The sequence below is a fragment of the Tiliqua scincoides genome, chromosome 4, assembly GCF_035046505.1.
Source record: "Tiliqua scincoides isolate rTilSci1 chromosome 4, rTilSci1.hap2, whole genome shotgun sequence".
Classification (NCBI taxonomy): Eukaryota; Metazoa; Chordata; class Lepidosauria; order Squamata; family Scincidae; genus Tiliqua; species Tiliqua scincoides.
In genome coordinates this window covers 130,242,608-130,260,806 of record NC_089824.1, presented here as the reverse complement: position 1 = coordinate 130,260,806, position 18,199 = coordinate 130,242,608, and the positions used below count along the sequence as shown (strand labels likewise).

The following is an 18,199-nucleotide window of genomic DNA, read 5'->3' as shown; positions in this document are numbered from 1 at the left end:
CTTTAGCCACTGAAATCAACTTGAGTGCTTTCCATGACAAAGTCATGGCAGGCCTTTGTGTAGAGTTAAGAAAGATACCTGTAATTCCAACCAGGTTGTTTTAAAGAAAGGCTCCGCCATATTTGGAATACATTATACTGTAGAAAAAGCTTTTTGTTTTGTTTTGTTACTTACTCAGAAAAAGAACTTAAGAATTCTTACTCAGAAAAAGAACTTAAGAGAAACCCAGCAGGATGCTTTTGAGTTCAGCGCAAATGACACTGCTTTGGGTGGCCAGATTCAACGTTGAACTTATGTGTCGTCTTCTGTCTTAATTATGTGGAAAAGTGTGACATTGAACAGGACCTGGTGTCCATTATTCCAGGCATACAGAGCCCTATCTCTGGCATTGTAGTCAAGCATGGATATATGAAAGTACTGATTATGAAAGGGTATGTCTGTGTATTCGTATGTGGAGGTTTTCGTGGAATACGAGTAGTAGACCTTGGCTCCGGTTAAGTGAGAATTGGTGACGTACAGGGTGCCACATATCATAAAGGATTCTCCAGCACTTCTCTTTGGGTATCCAGTGCTCCAGCTTTTCATTACTTCTAAGGTATCCTGGTTTAGCTGACTAATGACGATGTTGCCAGCATTTTGGTTGGTTGCGTATACGGCCCACAGGCCAATTTCGTCTGCCATCAGGTCGATATCTGAGAAGCCACCCCAGGTGTATGGGTACACGTTGTGAAAGCCAGCATATTCCAGACTACGCTGAGCAAGCACCTTTCCGTTCTCAAAGGTGTACTTGATGATGATGTTGGTCTGGTATTTGTTGAAGTAGAGAGACCCATTATAGACCACGTGATTGGTTCCTGCCCACTTAAAAGGGAGAGTGTATGTCCTTGACTCCGCTCCACTGACAAAATCTGCGATGGATTTGTACTCGCGGACAATTTTGTTGTTGGTGTAACTGTCCATGTACCAGACCTGAAAAGCGAAAGGAAGAAGAAACTGTGAACTGTTGAACAAGTATCATTTCAAACCAAGTTGTTCTTTCAAGTACATTTGATATATCCCCCCTGAAATTTGGTTCTATTCTGTTGACCATGCAAAAGTTGAATGAAGGCAAAGGAACTCCTTGTCTTCACATCCTGCTGATTGCTGGACATCAAAAGCTTGAAGTTGCCCATCTACACACAGGACATTGCAATCCCATAGATAATCAGAATAACTTTTAGGTGGCGCTTGAGATTATGGCCTTGGACTCCCTTTATATGTACTCAGCATGGTCATCACCATCTCCATCACGATCTGCCCCTGCAGTTTCTCTTGTTTTTGTGTTTAAACAATAAATAAGCTACACATTCCCAAAGGAGCTGGGCTTCACTTGTGTGCTGTATAAACATACACGGAAGACAAGCTACTTTAGACAAAGTCTCTTTGCTTATCCAGATTGGCATGGAAGCAAAGGCAGGGGCTGGCAACCACACCAGCGAACATATGACTGTGGTCTTCGCTATAATCCTTTTTGAATGCTATCTACAAATACAAGTGTGTTGAGGGAGCAATACTGTAGTAGTGGATTATATCCTAGACTAACATATATCAGCTGTGTGGTCTGAAGAGACACCTGTATGAGCATGGGCTCTCTCTCTGTGTTCAGGCAGGGTTCCGGTGTGCTTGTACTGGTCTTCTCAGATAAGGCACAAATGCACATATGTTAGGGATAAGAGTTTGCAATACCAGCTCCTATGCACATTCAGTGAACACACACAAACAAGACTCTTTTCTCTCCCAATATCTACAGTTTTTTAAACACAGCACAGCCAAGCAAGTTAAAGAACGCACTGATCTCATCTCTCTTCCTCAGCCTAAACTTCCATTCTCCTTTGTCCACTTTGCACATTTACTTTGGACTAACTTGGCATCTCAACCCCACCATTTCCTAAACTTATGAGGGCTATTCATGGGACACAACATATTGTACACAGATTGTTGATCTATATGTGCATACTATTTTACATTATATTCAGCGTAACTATAGCAGTATGTGCAACTGAAATTTGAGGGGTCCAGTCCCTGGATTTTGTTTTTAAATGAACACATGTAAACATATGCAGAGAATAACATGTGTATGTTGTACACGTGTACAACAGTGTGCCAAGTTCTGCTTTGCTGGGGACATGGCTCATTAGTAGACCACATCCTTTGCATGTTGAGATGTTGTATTGGAATTGCGGGAGATCTGGTGAGGAGGTAGATGTGGTGTCAGCAGTGGCCCCTTTAAGGGTAAGACCTGGGCATCCAGCAGAGTGTGCTGCACAGCTGGAGCCACTGGAAGGTAATAAGGCCCTCAGGGATATAAGGAGCACCTGAGGCAGAAAGGGTTGGTGGGTTTTGAAGGAGTGCAGGTTGGAGGTAGGAGAGGAGACTGACTGATTGACTGGGTTTATGGAATCGGGAATCGGATTGTGACTGGACTTTGGCTTTGGACTTTGATTTGGATACCCTGATTGATTGGACTGATCTACCTGGAACCTGACTTTGGACTGGAACTTGGCTTATTGGCAACTCTGATTGATTGGACTGGCTTGCAAGGCCCAGTGGATTGGGATTTGGCAAAACAGATGTCAGGTTCAATCTCTGACATCTCCACTTAAAGCTACCTCAGGCAGCCGGTGTTAGAAAAAGCTTGAGGCTTTGTAGAGCCAGTGCCAGGTAAGGCAGACAATACTAGGTGAGATGGACCAAGTGGTCCTATGGTAGAGGTGGCCAAACGTGCTTAACATGAGAGCCACATATGATAAACTTCAGATGTTTGAGAGTCTGAGTATTTAAGAGGAATTTAAATTCTTAAATATTACTCACCAGGAACATTAAATTTATGTTTTAATCCAGTGAACTTTCAGTATATTCCCGGTAAATAATAAATAAATACAGCTTGACAATTTTTTATTTACCCCTTATATTAATTGTGATGCAAAAAGAAGCCCAGCCAAGCATTTCTGCAAGCTGCACATTATAGCTCAAAGAGCCGCATGTGGCTCATAAGCTGTGGTTCGGCCACCCCTGACCTATGGCCTGACTCTGTATAAGACTATTCATTGGCTAATTGGGAGGATCCCTGCTTAGCATCCAGTAAGGGGGGAATAAAAGCCACATACTCTGTTGTTTTTCTCTGATGCTAGTGGATCTGTCATCCAGGCTCCAAAGCGGGTTCCAGATGTCTTGACTGTGATAGGGCCAGTGATCTTCATCAGTTTGCCACATGCTGAAATTAGAATAACAAAGCGAATCTGAGGAAAGCCCAAACAAACAGTAACATATGTCGACAGCAGTCTTTGTCCAGTTCTATGGAGTGTGAAAAGAATAACCAGTCTATCCAAGACTGTGACATTGACCATTTGCTTTTTGTCCCAATCAACGGGTAAGCTGCAAGCAGGAAGCAAGCCCGATGCCATTTTATTTCGTCCCTGGGAGCTTTAGAAATGTTTAATCCACAAATGTAGTCGTACTCCATCCCATAAGAATATTCTAGATTTAGCCCCGTAATGCTCAAGTAAACTACAGGCAGTTTGTCTTCCACTTTTATCTCTGCAAGTGCTGGAGGTAGCATGCCTGAGGTAGGCAGGACGGCCGAGGAAGAGTTGCAAGGCAGCGCCATGCTAGAGAAGGGGCTCTGAGACTCCACAGGTCAGGAGAAAGAGGCTGTGTGCCCCGCAGAATCTAAAGCAGAGCTGGTCAGCCTCGCTGGCCAGCAGAATGACTTTGCCCAACTTGGCTCCTAAAGGCAAGGTCAGTCTGGGGAAGCGGTGGGAGTCCTTCCCCTCAGGAAGACTTTTGTCTGACCTGCCTATCTGAGAGGGAGGAGCTACCGCACCGATGGAGTACTGACCACTGGAGAGCCCACTGGAGAAGGCCTTGTCTTTTTGCAGGGATGGATTTGGATACCTTTGGCTGAAAAGGCTAAATGCAAGAACAATCGCCCAACTTCAATCCCACCAACTATTTGCAAACAACTATGTTCCCGTTTAAAGGTTTCCTGCAGATATAAGTAGGTGGGGGCATTTCAGATTTCTGAGTAGCATGGTAAAGATTCACAGAAAAGGTCTATCCTGGATCTTTTAAATGTTTAAATGTCAAAAACCTCTGTATTTTTAAAAGCATTTCCTGTAGATATTTTCTTTTTATACCTCACATTTCAGCAAGCGTTCTAGGGACGGGGTGCAACAGAAGTTGCACTTTAGCAACACAATGTTCAATCTGGCATATAACAATGTAGGTCAGATTGGAGACAAACAGGATAGCGTGTGCAATTTGACTGCATTGGCCAAGTTATTACTTCAATATCTGCTCTTAAGTTGCTGGTAATGAATGCACTAGATCATCTGAGCCCATTTCATTCAGTTATAATGGGGCTAATGCTTGGATAAGCTGCCTTCAGGCACTCGAGCCATTGCCGGAGAAAATGGATATAATGGAAACACATACAAACTAAATAGACACTAAAACCCATGAACTACATAGGTTGAAGCTAGATGTTACAGGAGATGCTTGGCTGCTGCCAAATGCAGCAACGTCTGGTCTCCTCCTCTTCATCCCTTCTCCAGTAACATCTAGTGCTACAAAACTAGTCCTAGGTGATGAAAAACAGCCATTATTTGTATGTATAAAACTGGGAGATACCGCCTTGCAATATCTCTCATTGATTCTTCACCCCCTAGCAAAGGCACACAATGGACACAAATCCAAACTGTCATCGTCAGAGAAGATGTAACTCTAATTGGCCCATGTTGTGGCCCTGTTTTGTCCATGCTTCCTGGAATAATTTCAGAAACTGGGCTGAATGCATATCTGTAACACAAAGAGGAGGGGGAAGTGAGATGAGTCTATGCCTTTGTGCAGTGGTGGGATTCAAATAAATTAACAACAGGTTCCATGTCCTAATGAGCAATGAGCAACTCAGCTTCAGTTGTCTGCTGCAAAGGAAGTTGAAAGATTACGGCTGCACTCCTATACTGTACAGTACACACTTTCCTGGTAGTAAGTCCCATTGACTATAATGGAACTTACTTCTGAGTAGACATGCATAGGACTGGGCTCCCAGGGTAGATGGGAGAGCTTTTTTGAGTGCAAGAAAAGCAGAACTGAGCCTCCTACCACTGTTTGTTGCATTGTATTGCTGGTCTCACTGCCAGGCAGTGGAGGTCTGGGGGGGGGGGGGGTCCTGCCATGAGTACCACTGGGCACCACCTCAAGTACCACTGGTGGTATGAGTACTACTGGTTGAGAAATGCTGCTCTATTGCTTTTACCACCCAGCCCCAAAAAGAATTCCAATGAACTCTAAAGCTTCCCCCTCCAACTTCCAACTCTGCAATCCTAAAGGAACTTTCCTGCTAGAGAAGGAGCAATGCTAACTGTACCATCCTCAGCACACTTACCTGGGAATAGCAGCCCAATCCTATGCAAGCCTACACAGGCGTAAATCACATTATATAGTCAATTGGGCTTGCTTCCCAGGTGTGAGTAGGATTGCAGCCTAAGGGCTATCCAACTTTCCAGAGCCAATGCAGCCACATTGCAGTCCCGAGGTAAGGGAACAAACATTCCCTTGTCACAAGGAGGCCTCCAGGACTTGGTGCTGGAAAGTTACAGTTAAGAGGACTTAGGACCCAATCCTATCCAATTTTCCAGTGCCAGCGCAGCTGTACCAATAGCGCATGCACTGCATCCTGTGGTGGGGGGCAGGGAACATTTGTTCCCTTACCTCAGGGCTGCATTGTGACTGCACAGGTGCTAGAAGAAAGCCTCAGTGAGCACAATAGGACTTACTTCTGAGTAGACATGCACAGGATTGTGCCCTAAGGCTGCAATCCTACTTCCACTTTCTTGGGAATAAGCCCCATTGCTATAATGAGATTTACTTCTGAGTAGATATGCATAGGATTCTGTGCAAAGGCTGCAATCCTATCCACACTTTCCTGGGAGTAAGACCCATTGAACACAATAGGACTTACTTCTGAGAAGACCTGCATAGGATAGTACCCTTAATGAAGTAATGTTTTGTGCCACATTCCTGCCTTTTTTTAACCTGAGGAATTTCAGCTGTGGGAGCATTGCCTCTATGTGTCTGATAGTGTATTATACAATCGTTGTGTAACAACACATATTGCAATGAAAAGATCCCAGGCACAAAACTGCATTCCCAAACCCCAAGGATGAAAACCAACCCCATGGTGCAGTCCTGTGCTTGTGGGAAATAAGGGCACAATCCCTATGCCTGTCTACTCAGAAGTAAGTCCCATTATAATCAATAGAGCTTACTGCAGCATGAGAGCCCAAGCCTATGCATGCCTACTCATTATAGAGTCTCATTCTAGCCAAAGGGGCTTACTCGCAGGAAAGTGTGGCTAGGAGTGCAGCCTTTGAGCACAATCCTATGCATGTCTACTCAGGAGTAAGTCATTATAGCCAAAGGGACTTACTCCCAGGAAAGTGTGGATAGGATTGCAGCCTCAGTGAGGAGGATGAGATGCTTCCTTTTGATTGACTTCCAGCCTTCTGATTGACAGTGGCTGCAATCCTAACCACACTTTCCTGAGAGTAAGCCCCATTGAACAAAATAGGAGTTACTTCTGAGTAGACCTGGTTAGGATTCTGCTCAGTGCCTACCCAGAGGTAAGTTCCATTGTGTGTCCATGGATGTGTGGCGGGGGGACTCGCCCTCGGGGGCAGCGGGGGCTCTTTGGGCAGGAGCTGCTCTGGCACCCTCCTCTTCATTGCACCCCCGACCCACCGGGAGAGCTGAGCCCAAGGAGCCTCCAGGCGCAGGAGCAGTCTACTCGCCAGTCGGCCAGCTTGGCCGGGGAGGGGAGGCGTGGGGCGGGCAGCTGGGCTGCTTCTCTCGCCCTCGTCAGCAGGCTGCATCTGCAGGCGCGCCGGCTGTTCGCGCCCTTTCACAGGAGCTGCGAAAGCGAGCTCGCAAGGGCTGGTGAGCGGCAGCCGCGTCGCAGGAGACTCCAGTTGGCCGCATCCAGCTCGCCCCTTCAGCCCCAGCAGCCTCGGCACCCGCTGGGAGCGACCCCCTTTCCCCCGGGACGGGTTGGCCCTGCACGGCTGCTGCCCCCAGGAGAGTTAGCCTGACATCTCAAGCTCCCTGGCCAGCAAACGGTTCTTAGAACCAACAGCTGGATTAGGTAGGGGTTCTATAGAGTAGGTGAGAACCTGCTGAATCCCACCACTGCCTTTGTGTCATTGTAGCCATAAGACAGCACAGTGTCTTCTGAAAGTTCTTTCTCGCATTTGCTCTTTTGGGGTCAAGGGTGGCTGTTTCTGACTCAAATCTTCCTGAAAGGTAGACACAAATTCTATCTCCTTCCTGTTAAGACATTGCTAAACGGTTTTTGTTTTTTTTACCCTTGCGACTTAGTACAGGTATAGTTAGATGCCAATTTTATAGGGCAATAGAGCCACACTCCAATGTACAGTCATCCCCACAAAAAAGAAATGCTTGCTGAACTTCTTGCACTTCTAATATGGAACATAAAAGTACAGGCGTGCCCTGGTATCAGAACCTGTTTCAGAACCACCCCCTCCCGCAGTTACGCAAAGCCACAGATAATCAGGGATGCCCCTCCCATCCCTGATGCCCCTCTGAACCTGACTAGAGCTGTGCTTCTGCAAGCTTCAGAATGGTTGTTTGGGCCAAAAAAAGTGACTTCTGATTTCTTTGGGAAGCTGTAAGTGACATTTTTTATTGCTTTATAAGGCATTCTGAGGCCCATGGAAGCCCTCAGGGGTCTCCTAATGCCCCATAGACATTAAAAATTTCTGGTTTTCTGAGGAAACTGGTAGTTGCATTTTTTTTGGCCCAAATAGCCATTCTGAAGCTTGCAGAGGTTGCAGAGGTTGATACGCAGTGCCTCTGCAGGACTCAGAACATCTTCCAGAGGTGAACACCCAAGATGTCTTTCTGAGGTTTAGAAAAGCGTTGTCACAGGTAAATGGGGAAAAGCGCTGACTCGTGCAAACTACCTTCCTTGATATAAAGGGGAAAAAGCAGGAAAGAAAGTGCCCTTGATTAATGAGCCTTCACAGCTGTCCAAGTTTCAGCAGCTGCACCCCCTGCATTTGCATGCAGGAAACTGCTCAGAATGACAAGGTAGGCCCTGAAGTACATCTCAGTGTGAGTGTTCAGTATGATGGACTATTTTGAGCCACTTAAGACCCCCTCTGGAAAGAGAAAATTACTCTGAGAACACCCCCCATCAACTGGCTTGCTAAGCACTGACCTTGAGAACATAATGAGTGAGGTTCTGCATTGATGGATGGGTCAGGCAGGAACTCTAAGATCAGGACACAAAAGAAATGAAGGAAATACAATCCCCCATCTGGTTCTCACAGAACTTCTCCCTAATGATTGACTAATTCCTTGGAGCATATGCAACCAGTAATTCATGTCAATTGCTTTCTTTAGCTATTATTCCATTCAAGGAGAGGCTGATCAATGTGACTCATTAGTGAATTGAAACAAAGTTGAACCACTGCTTACAGGGCAACCCTGGTTGTGGCCAGCCCTAGCCTCCATTCAGGACATGGCCCTGGAAAATTGTTCCCCCAAATAGCAATCTAACATGTTCATGTACTATTAATTCTATTTTCTTTTGATATTAAATCTCTTTACTCAAACCACTCAGGAGGGCTAAAACCAAAAGCAGAAAACATTCTCAAGATATAAACAATTCATGACCCAATCCGATTGAGCTGGTGCATTGGTGGAGTAAGTGCCCCATCAGTGCGCACTGTCATAAAAGTGCCATAAAGCCAGCAATATTACTGACGGAGGTCTGATCCATTTTGGCTGCTGGGGCTTCCTCCAGCGCAAGGGGACAAATGTCACCTTACCCCAAGGAGACCTTTAGTAGTCAAAAGTTCCCCATGGAATGCAGCATTGCCCATACCTGTGCCAGCGCACCACTGTGAGGAATTTAGATAGGATTGGGCTGTTTGTCAGTAAATGCGGTATCTACACAGTCTTCAAATGCAGCCTCAATTCAGTTTAATGCTGATGTCAGTGATGCTGTAAATCTACAACTCTGACATTATGAGTATCCTTTCCTTTCATCCAACCTTAGCACAGCGTTCCAGCAAGGAAGTCCAAAGATGCCATTTGTTTCAATAGTAAACATTAGGAGCTGTGAATAATTCATGCGTGAAGCAATGAGTTTTCTTTTGCAGTTCGACAGGGAACACATCAATCTTTTTGTGATTGGTACAATCAAGGCCCGAAGAAGCAAGTTCTAATCTCATTTGAAATACTAAGTGTAAAATGTAGTTACTTGTACTCAGGGGTCTATACAAGAGGGTTCCTTGTTCCTAGGCCTGGCCCTCAGCCAAATAGTTTAAAATCCAGACAGATGCACAGCAAGGATCCTGCTAAACATCACAAATGATCCCCTTTTGTAAAAATACTCACAGATAGTCCTTGAAAGGGTTTTGTGGTCTGGACCACCAGGGTCTTAGATGTGCTGTGTGCCCTGGGACCTGGTGCCTTCACAGGTTAGGAAAATCTCCAGCAAATGTTAGCTTTCAAATTTTAAATGAGAACGGCAGTGCCATCCGAAACAGCCCATAGGATCGGGCCATATGATTCTTGAGGCAATGCATTTTAAGAGCATACAGAAGGCTAAAGACAATTATAATTTCCTCTGTTCCTTTGGAAAACACAGGAAGAGGATGGTTTAAAAACATTAGAACATTGCCATCATGGCAGGGGTGAAGGTACTAGAGGAGATAAAGGAATCATCCCCTGCTATGCCCTTCTGTCACCTCTGAAATGAACTGCAAAGATTGGCAACTATGAATGCATTAGATCTTCAGCGATTTTCATCTGAATAGTACTAGCTGGAAATGACTCCTTAGTATTACTAATAACATGATTTTTTACCCATGTTTTGAAAGCAGAGGATTGTCAGTTGAACAAATGCCTCTACTCCTTCTATCTGTTAGGGATATAATATACATTATAATACATAATTAATATAATTCTGGATGTACAGCTATACTTTGAGGGAGAATGGTAGGCTGTAGAAACCATCTGCCAAATACATTTTCTACCACGGTGGAGGTGACCAGGAATTAATTGGGAGCTGGGGCTGTGCTTCCGAGCCAGTTGGAATAGCAGTTCGGCCCAGAGCCTGCAACGCAGGATAAGAATGCATCTGTCTTTCATTCCCGTATGAAGATGAACCATCTTAGCTCCTAGAACAGGCTTCACTTCCAGGATGCTTATATCCCTGGGGAACTTTATATATTCCCCTGCAAGGGTTAAGTACTTGTGCTGCTTTTTCAGGAGAAGCAATAGGAGAACATGGTTTTATATTTAATTTTGAACTACATTGATGAAGTTTAAGTACCTGGAAAAATATTATACTTCCCCTGTTCATGTAGCCCTGCCTCCATCTCCCTTCCCTCCCCCAGTTGTCCCAAATGTGCCAATATCTAATTGGCATGCCCCTCATTTATCCTCTGGCATGGGGACCTGACTCTTCAGTTTATGCAGAGTGCACCAGGGTGTCCTGGGCCTTCAGCCAATGGCCAGTTTGGAGCCATTGTTGGAGCATGTTTACTTGCTTCTTCTCACCTCCCCCCCACTCACTAGTCTGGTCTGGTCTGGTCTAAGAAAAGGGAGATGACACTGGGAAGAAGGTGGGAGGAAGCTCCACTCATTCACCCACCCAATTGCTGCTACCAGTCACTGCCATGCGGACTTGCCTGGGCTGTTGCCAGAAAACAGTGATGGTGATCTGGTCGGTTGGCTGGAAGGCATTCATTTCTCCCAATCCACCCTTCCTTCCAGGTTTGTTGGCTGCTGGCCTGGCTGCAGGAGGAAGTATCTGAGCTGGCCTCCTTCTGTTGTCCCACCCCAGAGGTCAGTTGGGATTATTCCTAGAGGCTCTCTAAAGAATCCTGTAGAACAGTGTTTCCTCAACCAGTGGTATGGGCAACACCGGTGGTACGTAAGGTGGTGTCTGGTAGAACGTGCAGGACCCCTGGACACCAGCTGCCTGGCAGCAAGCCCAGCAGCGCAACACAACAAACATCAGTAGAAAGACTTGGTTTGGCAGGCAGAGTTCCAAAGTGTGCTTTTTGTGCACTCATAAAAGCCCTCCTCTCCACCCTGAATCTCTTATTGGTATTTGTTGTATCACATCTGGCCTCCCAACCCAGATGTAACTGGCAATGACATCACCAGTTACTTCTGGTGGTATTCCCAGCTGGTGGACCACGTGAAGTGGTACTGCAAGGGACAAACATTGAGAATCACTGCTGAAGAAGGCTCCTGGAGGTGCTGGGCTACCACTGGCACTTTCCTGGCGGTAGGGCCCGCAAACGTGCCTTATGACACATTTGTGGCAGTGTGCGCCAGCGGTGAGCTGGTGCACCGAGCCCAAGATTGGGCTCTCAGAGTCTTCCATAATAGGTTTAGGATCTCAAAAGGAATTGCTAAAGGGGAGGAGTCAGTTCAAGGCCCTGGCTACATGTGGGCCCAGTCACCTCAGGCTGGTGTTCAAGTGGCACAGACACAAGAGGTATGCAGTAGCCATTGGGGCATGCAGGGAAGGTGAGAAGCCCATAGACCTTGGAATATGGTGTCAGCATGCTCATGACCACCTCATCCTGAGCTAGGGAAGTTAAAAGATAACATGGATCAGTGGTTCCCAAACTTTTTAGCACCAGGCTTGGACCCCTGTTCTTAAAAACACCAGGATTCTAAGGTTTAATGGAGAGCAGGGAGGAACAACAAGTGCCTTTAAGAAGTATGGAACTGGACAGCAGTTAGATGGAACAGATGGTTGATTAGGTAATTGGGGGTATGATAAAAATCAGTGAGCTGATTTTTGGATTAGAAAGTATCTGGGTATATATACATATGGAGTGGGCTTTTATAGAAGCCAGATTTTAACCTAAATTTCCCAGGCTTAGGGTCTTAGTAACTTTTGGCTACAATAATGTGTTTTATTCTTCACCGTCTGTCTTTTAGAGGAGCTTTTACATCTTTCCTTCTAGTGTTTTCATTATCTCAGTCCTTTGATAATGCCCTTCATATTCAAGGACAAAATGTTAAGGGAGAGCTCACTAGTTGAATGTGGTCTTAAAGTCTGTGGAAAGGATTTTTTTACTCCATGAGACTTTATATATTTTTTAAAAAACCTTGATCCATTTCTTGTAATGAGGCAGAGTCCTAATGAATAGTCTTTAGGCTTGAGGGCTTAGTTATGTGACCCAGCCTTCACCTGCCCCCACTACCTGTCTTTGAGGGACTTGGGAAAAAGCGCATCAGAAAAAGGATGCTCAAATATTTATCTCCCTATATGCTTGCAAACTGCAGGCAGTTTGCAAGCATATAGCTCTTTGCAGGGCAGTTAGCAGCTGTCAGATTTTTGAACAGCTTCAGGGCTTGAGGCAATTAGTTTTCTGTTCTTTCCATCACTCGTTTTAATCATCCGTTTTCATTGGAGGCTCTGTGGGGCCCACCAGAAATCATGTCATGACCATTAAAGGTTCCCGAACCACAGTTTGAGAAACTCTGACGTAGTCTGATTGAAATCTGCAGTTGCCATTACTTGAAAGGGTTGTGTGAAAAGCCTCCTCGCTTTTGAGTCTCCCTGGTCTGTACTATTATCACAACACGCTTTGTAATAAAATATTGTAGTCTGTTCTCATTCCAAATATTATTGCTGCTGCTTTCATTAGTTTTCTGCTCTTTAGTTTTCTAGTTCTTTTCTAGAATTAGTTTTCTGCTCTTTCCATCACTCATGTTTTCATTGGAGGCTCTGTGGGACCCACCAGAAATCATGTCATGACCCATCAAGGGTTCCCGAACCACAGTTTGAGAAACTCTGACATAGTCTGATTGAAATCTGCAGTTGCCATTACTTGAAAGGGTTATGTGAAAAGCCTCCTCACTTTTGAGTCTCCCTGGTCTGTACTATTATCACAACACGCTTTGTAATAAAATATTGTAGTCTGTTCTCATTCCAAATATTATTGTTGCTGCTTTCATTATCTATGATGCATTGCTACACTTGGTGCTTCATTAAGTCGACATAAATGAAACAGGCAAGCCTCTGCCCTGATCAACTTACAATCTAACAGTATGCTAAGAAGCATTGTTCTGAAGAACTCATAAACATTATGCAGTGTGTTTTCCAATGCAAATCGTATGTTGAAGGCCGAACTCAATGAGACAATGGAGATTCGTGATCACATCTCCCACCTCTTTAAAAATGTTTTAAAAACAGCCATGAGAAGGGCCTCCAAATTGGATTAAAACCACGGCACTGAGGAAAGGGATTTATCTTTCCCTCTTGTCATTTTTCAGATATCAATCAGCCCCTGAAGCTGCCACTGGACCCATGGGGAAGCAAATGTACGAATAGAAGTACCAAAGACTTCATCAAAAAGTGTGCTATCCATGGCTACAGATCAGAAAGGTCTGATCATGGATCTCGACCTGCTCATTTAATTTGGCCCTCATTGGACATTTTCATCTCTGGTAGCTATCCCATACCAACCAGGTGATTCCATCATGGTTGCAGCTTCCAGAGGGATAGCTGTATTAGTCTGTAGCAGCAGAAACAACAGAAAGTATTTTGGCACCCAATTCCTATCCTAGCCTCTGTGCTGCTGGATCACAAAATGCCACCCCCATGCCACCCCACCCCACCCCACCCCACCAGGCACATCCTGAAGCCTTCTGAGCACCAGAGAGGGTGTCCATGGCCTCTGCAGCCCCAAGAAGGCCTTTTGAGGCCTCTGGAAGGTCTAAAAATGTCACTTCCAATTTTTGCCAAAAACCAGAAATGATATTTTTACGCCTTCAGGAGGCCTCTGAAGGCCCTTTGGAGGCCTCAGAAGGCCCTCAAAAGACCTGCAAAATGAAACGAAACAAACAAAAAATCCCACCAGGCAGTGGGGGAGGGGGTCGCGGCATTCCCCTTGGGTGGTTTCCCAGGCATTTGCCCCCTGACCCCTCTCCGTTTCGCCAGTGGCAGCACCTCAAAGACTTAACATGCTTATTTCAACAGAACCTTTTGTGGTATACAATCCATCAGAAGCATGAAGGGAAAATCCTCAGTTATCAGGTAAATGTATACGAGAGTATAGATAGGAAAACAGCGGCAGAATGAATTTGCAAGAGGAAATTAAATGACTGCTTTCTAGTCTTGATGATACCACAAGGCCCTTTATTATTATGGTCACAGTTGCCACGTGAGAACATGCACCTCATACATGCAGCTTCTTCTGTCAATCTAAAACCCCAACCTCCGACCACAGGGTTTATTCCATAAGGGCTGTCTGCACTGGTGTTGTTTCCATTGGTGAGATGGCATGTGAATAAGTATTTGAAGTGACAAGAGAAGAAGCCAAAAGAGATTTCATTGAGACGGTTCCTTTCATGTACTTTTACTCCATCATCTCTGTGCTATTTTTAGCATAAAAGGAAATGCTGGAAATTAATTATTAAATGGAAAACTGGCTTTAGACATCATTTTCTACCTCTGGTTCAGAAGACTTCCTCCAGGAAAATGGGCATGCATGATATTGATATCACATCATTTTGATATGCTATATGGCTGAAAAAAGTTTTTTTTTCAGATTCTGACCACAGTGTATTAAAGCAGGTAGAGCTTGATAAGAGAGGTTGAAGTGTGGGATAATTCTGTATTTTCCTGCCATTTACTAAATATTTTTTTTTTCTCATGATGAATTGAGATCTTTTAAAACATGCTTCATTGTCAGAATGAGGGGGGAAATTGTGATTCTTTCGCCCCCTGAATGGCAGTGCAATTGAATTGTTATGCACTTGCAATTTTTGTGATTGGGCTGTGCTGCCAGAATTAGTGTTCTGGCAGTGCAGCTTGACCTACAACATCGTAATACGTAACACCATACGGTGGGCAACTGGCTTCTGCCAGAAATGGCAAGTGGTGCTGGCTGTGCAGTAGGGGCCAAGCTGGAGACCTGTGCTGGTAAGTCAATGGTGGGGGTGGGCTGTGGGGAGGAAGGGAGTAGGAGGTCTGGGCAGGGAGGGATGAAGAGGAGGTGGGAGGTGTGGACCCAGTGGCAACGGTGTACTTTTAAATCTCTTCTTCGCTCCGTTTTTCTCTTCGGACATATGCCACCAAAACAGGTGGTTTATGTCTAAGGAGACCCATTGGAGATCGGGCAGGCTACCAGAAGGCCAGTGCAAAATAATTTTACTTACCCCCAGCAGGGGTTTGATTGCCCCCAATGGAGGTGTGTGGGACTGCATTGGTGCTGGCGGCAGAGGGCCTAGTTGATATATTAATTCCCCCATGACTTTTTCCTCTTTATTTTACTAGGTTTAAAAATGACACTCACTTTTAGCTTGGCTACATTGATCATGTGACACAGTGTTCAAATGTCACGCATGGTCAGTTGGGGGACAGCCTGCAGTGCATACACAGGAATTGAAGTAATCTTCCTTCGGTGGAGAAGTGATTGGGTAGTGTTTGGGTTATGAAATTTATGGTAAAATTATCTGGTATGGTCAGGGTGAGGGAAGGTAGGCAGCTTAAAAAGCATTTTATTGAGAAATGGGGCTTGCTAAAAATGACCCGGAACTCCAAGGTATAAGACGTTGCTGACCCTTTTATTTTGTATGGTGAAATATAGACAAAATCTAGGTGATGCAGAACATTAACAGAAACTGATGTAATTAACCCATTTTTGCCCAGCCACAGATGTGCACATCTGATCCCTTTTGTGTATATGCAACTTTGGGCAGAAACGGCTTAATCGGAATTGGTTGTATTTTTGACTGGTTGCGCAAAATTGTAAAATGAAGTTGGCTCACATCTTACACAAGTGTAACATTCCGAGGCAAATGTGTAAAGCCAAAATTGCATATAGTCAAAACTCCCTTAAATCCAACAAATACATACTGTCTCATTAAGAACTAAAATTTCAGTATGAGAGACATCTGGGGACTCCGCTCATTTCAGGTTTGCTCCAGGGTATAAATAGTGTCATGTTGTGTGTGTGTGTGTGTGTGTGTGTGTGTGTGTAGATGGCAGGGGAGAGACCACCCAACGTTGGGTACTCATTGGCCCTGCACCTGCCCCTGGTCTGTTCACCCTGGTGGCACTTCTCTGGCCGCCAGCATTGGGGCTGCGTGGATGCAATGAATGGCTCCTTGGACATCACACTGATGATGCACGGATGTTGCACCGATTATGTGCCAATGTAAGGGTGCTGCTCTGTGGATGATGGGCTGTGTCAGGGTTTTCATGGATGCCATCAGTGTTGCAGGGAAGGATTGTGCCATGTTATTGGGGCGGCCAAACCAGCATTACTGGGAGAGCTGTGCTGGCGTGGTGTAGCTTGGATGGTCTTAGGATATGATGGACATCACGCCAGTGTCCATGCAACACTGAACATAAGAAAATAAGAACATAAGAACATCCTTATAGGATTAGGTCATTAGAGAAGCTTGAGACACCCTGACAAGTGGAGTCACAAAATCCATTACTGAAGGCAGAAGCTGACATGTTTAATGAAAACATTTTAAAATGCTCTCTATTTTCTCAGACATTTTTAACCTCTAATTTCTGTGATTGACTGCATCCTGCTAAGAATCCTGAGCTTAATTAAATGCAGTGCTGCTTAGTTGTTTTTCACAACATGAGGTGGAAGGGCAAAGCACTTCAGCATTATGTATCATCTGTTAAGCGGGGAATTATTCGGTGGAGTTGTGATCACCCACCCACCAAATATAACAACATGTAGACTTTACAGCGCATCTGTTATATTATTGCTTATCAGATTTTGCAAGGGGCTCTTGAATTCCAGTTCATGTCAGCAAGCCATTTGCCCTCTATATTTTAGAAAAATCAGAGCTAAGTTGAAAGGCTGTTATGTAAAGTTTGCAGAAGCCTGAAATAGTGCCCTTCTTATCCTTAACATAAGAACATAAGAACAGCCCCACTGGATCAGGCCATAGGCCCATCTAGTCCAGCTTCCTGTATCTCACAGCGGCCCACCAAATGCCCCAGGGAGCACACCAGATAACAAGAGACCTCATTCTGGTGCCCTCCCTTGCATCTGGCATTCTGACATAACCCATTTCTAAAATCAGGAGGTTGCGCATACACATCATGGCTTGTACCCCATAATGGATTTTTCCTCCAGAAACTTGTCCAATCCCCTTTTAAAGGCGTCCAGGCTAGACGCCAGCACCACATCCTGTGGCAAGGAGTTCCACAGAGCGACCACACGCTGAGTAAAGAAATATTTTCTTTCTGTCTGTCTAACTATTTTCTTTCTGTCTGTCCTAACCCGCCCAACACTCAATTTTAGTGGATGTCCCCTGGTTCTGGTATTATGTGAGAGTGTAAAGAGCATCTCCTTATCCACTCTGTCCATCCCCTGCATAATTTTGTATGTCTCAATCATGTCCCCCCTCAGGCGTCTCTTTTCTAGGCTGAAGAGGCCCAAACGCCGTAGCCTTTCCTCATAAGGAAGGTGCCCCAGCCCCGTAATCATCTTAGTTGCTCTCTTTTGCACCTTTTCCATTTCCACTATGTCTTTTTTGAGATGCGGCGACCAGAACTGGACAAAATACTCCAGGTGTGGCCTTACCATAGATTTGTACAACGGCATTATAATACTAGCCGTTTCGTTCTCAATACCCTTCCTAATGATCCCAAGCATAGAATTGGCCTTCTTCACTGCCGCCGCACATTGGGTCGACACTTTCATCGACCTGTCCACCACCACCCCAAGATCTCTCTCCTGATCTGTCACAGACAGCTCAGAACCCATCAACCTATATCTAAAGTTTTGATTTTTTGCCCCAAAGTGCATGACTTTATACTTACTGACATTGAAGCGCATCTGCCATTTTGCTGCCCATTCTGCCAGTCTGGAGAGATCCTTCTGGAGCTCCTCACAATCACTTCTGGTCTTCACCACTCGGAAAAGTTTGGTGTCGTCTGCAAACTTTGCCACTTCACTGCTCAACCCTGTCTCCAGGTCATTTATGAAGAGGTTGAAAAGCTCCGGTCCCAGGACAGATCCTTGGGGCACACCGCTTTTCACCTCTCTCCATTGTGAAAATTGCCCATTGACACCCACTCTCTGCTTCCTGGCCTCCAACCAGTTCTCAATCCACGAGAGGACCTGTCCTC

The 18,199-nt window shown here is 45.1% G+C and overlaps 1 protein-coding gene across 3 annotated transcripts in view; it reads right to left on the bottom strand.

Annotated features, from left to right (window-relative positions):
• Positions 1-291: 291 nt before the first annotated feature.
• OLFM3 (olfactomedin 3) overlaps positions 292-18,199 on the bottom strand; it is a 59,665-nt gene continuing 41,757 nt past the window's right edge. For all 3 annotated transcript variants that reach the window (XM_066624262.1, XM_066624263.1, XM_066624264.1), the window contains 2 exons: positions 3,147-3,253; positions 292-969 (listed from right to left, as the gene is read on the bottom strand). In XM_066624262.1, the coding sequence (XP_066480359.1) occupies positions 292-969; positions 3,147-3,253 (785 nt within the window). The remainder of the gene's footprint in view (positions 970-3,146; positions 3,254-18,199) is intronic.